Raw genomic sequence first — 2,969 nt, 5'->3', positions numbered from 1 at the left:
TAGGGAAACGGTTTGTGGATTTATACAGGCAATCCTGTGAAGGGCACAAGCCCAGTGCTGCAAAATGCGCTGCCTACCATTGATGTAGAGGCTGCCCTTGTCCAGGGTGTAGGGGCCCAGCTGGGTGACGCCATTTGTCTTGTTGCGCACTTCATGGTAAACACGCACTCTGTCAAACAGGGGCCTGGTGGAGTCGCTTCGGTAGGTGCAGGCAGCATCCACCCCGGTGTTGCCTCTGTCCCTCACGGGTCTGCAAAAGCCAAGAGCCCAGGTGATCTCATGTGCTTAGACAGCTCTCCAGAGCAGATTCCCGCTCTCCCTAGTTTCCTAGCATTTTCTGCCTCGTGTCAGCATGAACTTTTCAACTTTCATTTTGGAAATGTAAAGCACATTTGCTCCCTGCCTCCCTGCACTGTGACCCTGAAAGGCCTTTGATCCCATGTGGCAGGGAAGACTCAGCCCTATTTCACACGTGTCCATTCTAGTTTGAGAGGGAGTGGCAGGCTTGGAGAGGTTGTGTTGTGCCAAAGACATGTTTTGCCCCACTGCAATGCCGAAGGAGAAGACAGCGAGCAAGCACCCAGACCACTCATAAAATGGGACCTCCAAAGCCCAGGACACTTACCGATAAGCCATCACTTTGCATTCCAGGTAAGCGGGGCCGATGCTGCTCTCCCTGAAGATGGGGTTGAGCTGCCAAGTCACAGATTCACAACATCATTTGTAAATCATTCTGCAAGGTAGGCTGAAATGCCCCGAGCCCCCTAGGGAAGGGTGCAGCTGAGTCAACTTACCAAATGGGCCAGGTTTTTCTCCAAAGCATTGAATGTGTTGGAACCGGGAGTCCCAAGTGCTGTGGAGTACTGGAGGTTGGTTATGATGAAGTTCACCGTGAATTGTTCAATCATAAGATATTTTGTTGTGCTTTGAATCCCAGCTGGAAATATAAGGATTTTTTTTTATAAAGGAGTGATATCAGTGAAATAGCTGCAAGTGGGAGGTGATAAGTAAAAGTTCATATCTCATTAAAATGCCAAATCTTATCTGGGAAATTCCCTAACTCCTCAGATGTTTAGCCAGCAATTAGGAAGGTGTTCTTCTGCTGCCTTTTCCTCACCCTACCACTACTTGACATTTTTCTTTCTTGGATGTTGGTATGTAGATGATTAATCTGTTTTTCTTGGGAATTTTGTTGGCTGGACTACAGCTGTACTGAGTTTGCTCCTTTGGCTGGTATGGGAAATTCAGGATCCAAACCTTCATAGCGGCCAGTAATTCCAGTTATATAGCCACATACATGCCACTTACATGTGTGAAAGCTTAATATGATTCTCCCCTCAATCTCCTGGAAGTTATACCTCTCTAATATCACTATTTTTTTCCTGAAAATAGGGATTGATATTAATAAGAAATAACATTGCACCAGATCAAGTCTTATAAGTTCAAATAATCTTCTTTGATGATCTTGGTTGCTAATGTTCATCGACATCTCTTTTTTGTGCTGTCCCTACAAGACATTTAATAGCTTTACCTTGCAAATTTATCTATGCTATTATTTCTTACATGTATTATTTAGTTTCATCTGACCATATATTTGCAACTTTTTAGGGTCCATACTACATAGGGTAATGTATAATAAAAGTGCATGTATAATGGTACTGTTCTCCAAAAGCATTCCTATTGCTTTCAGTAAGAGTATTCATTGAGTAAGATTGTCTTCAGGATGAGGAAGGGTATGAAAATCTGTCCCTCCATTTGGTTAAATCCTTTTGGATGACCCCCGGTCCTCTTTAGTTTTAGCGTTTATTGCTATGTGTGCGGCGTTACACTAAAGCAGCTATGCTACTTCCAGTTCGGGTTATGTACATGCAGTAGATGTACAGATATATTTTAGTCTAAGTCCCACTGAGAGTCTCAAAATGACTTCTGTACTTTTGAAAATGTTGCTCTTACAGTCCAAAGCCTGATTGTTAACACTGTTGTATAAAAAAATGCAGCAAAACATCTTACTTGTTGGCTTGGATGTGGTCATTGGCAAGGAAGAAGTTGTCTTCTGCCACACAGGGGTTGCTGTTGCTGGCGTGGTTGTTGTAGGAACCTGTGCCGTTTTAGAAGGTAACTCTGGGGCAAATGGAGACTTGGTTGTAGCTCCTGTGGTAGGGAAATCATTGAGAATAAATTCATTTCTTTTAGTATTTTACTCGCGTCTCTAGCTTTTGGAATGGAATGAAAATGAAAGATTTAGGGTAGGCGGTAGTGCTTTGGAGCACGGTGTCTCGAAGATGCATATATTGACTAGCTGACATTTGTGACATTTATTTCCCACAACAATAATAGCAAAACACTAATAAAGTAGAAATAGCTGGCAAAAATAGATAAGGGGTATTCTTATCTATGCACTCTCCAACTCTCTGTGCAACCCCACCTGAAAGAAGGGATAATGTTGCTAGACTTTTTTTTTCCCCGAGAACCTGAGTACATTTGGTTTAATGCTCTGGATTCCAGGTAGGCTATTGTGACACTATTCATTTGTGGTCACGGTACTTACTTGTGGAGCTGCTGAACGTCGGTGTGGGCTGGGTGCTGGTTTGCGGAGTTGTGACGTTGTCACCACTAACTGGCCTGTCGATGGGGACCGCTGTGGCAGGCTTGATAGTGGGTTCAGTGACCCATTGACCTGCATAGGAATAGCTTTAATTAGAGCCGTCCAAAGGGAAATTTTCGATGTAGATGTTAATGGTGAGAAAGTAAATGTGGCAACATAAATATGGCTGTTTTACATGCAGCCAAAAGACGTGACAGTAAAGAACAGGGCAAAACAGATCCTGACTCCTACATCTTAGACATCTAAAGAAGACTTTCAATATGAGACACTGAAAATTAATTTTTTTTCCCCTAGGAAGCATTACATTAAAAAAGACTAAATTAATAGCTATGTCTGGCACATGCTCTAGCCCTGAAACACCCAA

The 2,969-nt window shown here is 42.9% G+C and overlaps 1 protein-coding gene across 1 annotated transcript in view; it reads right to left on the bottom strand.

Annotated features, from left to right (window-relative positions):
* The window catches only part of MUC16 (mucin 16, cell surface associated), a 27,204-nt gene extending 25,084 nt beyond the window's left edge, over positions 1 to 2,120 (bottom strand). Inside the window, exons 1-4 of the mRNA XM_025191643.1 lie at positions 2,011 to 2,120; positions 795 to 937; positions 626 to 693; positions 78 to 250 (exon numbers count right to left, since the gene is read on the bottom strand). Coding sequence (XP_025047428.1) covers positions 78 to 250; positions 626 to 693; positions 795 to 937; positions 2,011 to 2,032 — 406 coding nt within the window. The 5' untranslated portion in view covers positions 2,033 to 2,120. The remainder of the gene's footprint in view (positions 1 to 77; positions 251 to 625; positions 694 to 794; positions 938 to 2,010) is intronic.
* Between the last annotated feature and the right edge of the window lie 849 nt (positions 2,121 to 2,969).

Source organism: Alligator sinensis, unplaced genomic scaffold, assembly GCF_000455745.1.
Source record: "Alligator sinensis unplaced genomic scaffold, ASM45574v1 scaffold1457_1, whole genome shotgun sequence".
Taxonomy (NCBI): domain Eukaryota; kingdom Metazoa; phylum Chordata; order Crocodylia; family Alligatoridae; genus Alligator; species Alligator sinensis.
Note: the sequence above shows the minus strand (reverse complement) of the source record. Positions and strands in the feature narration are given on the sequence as shown.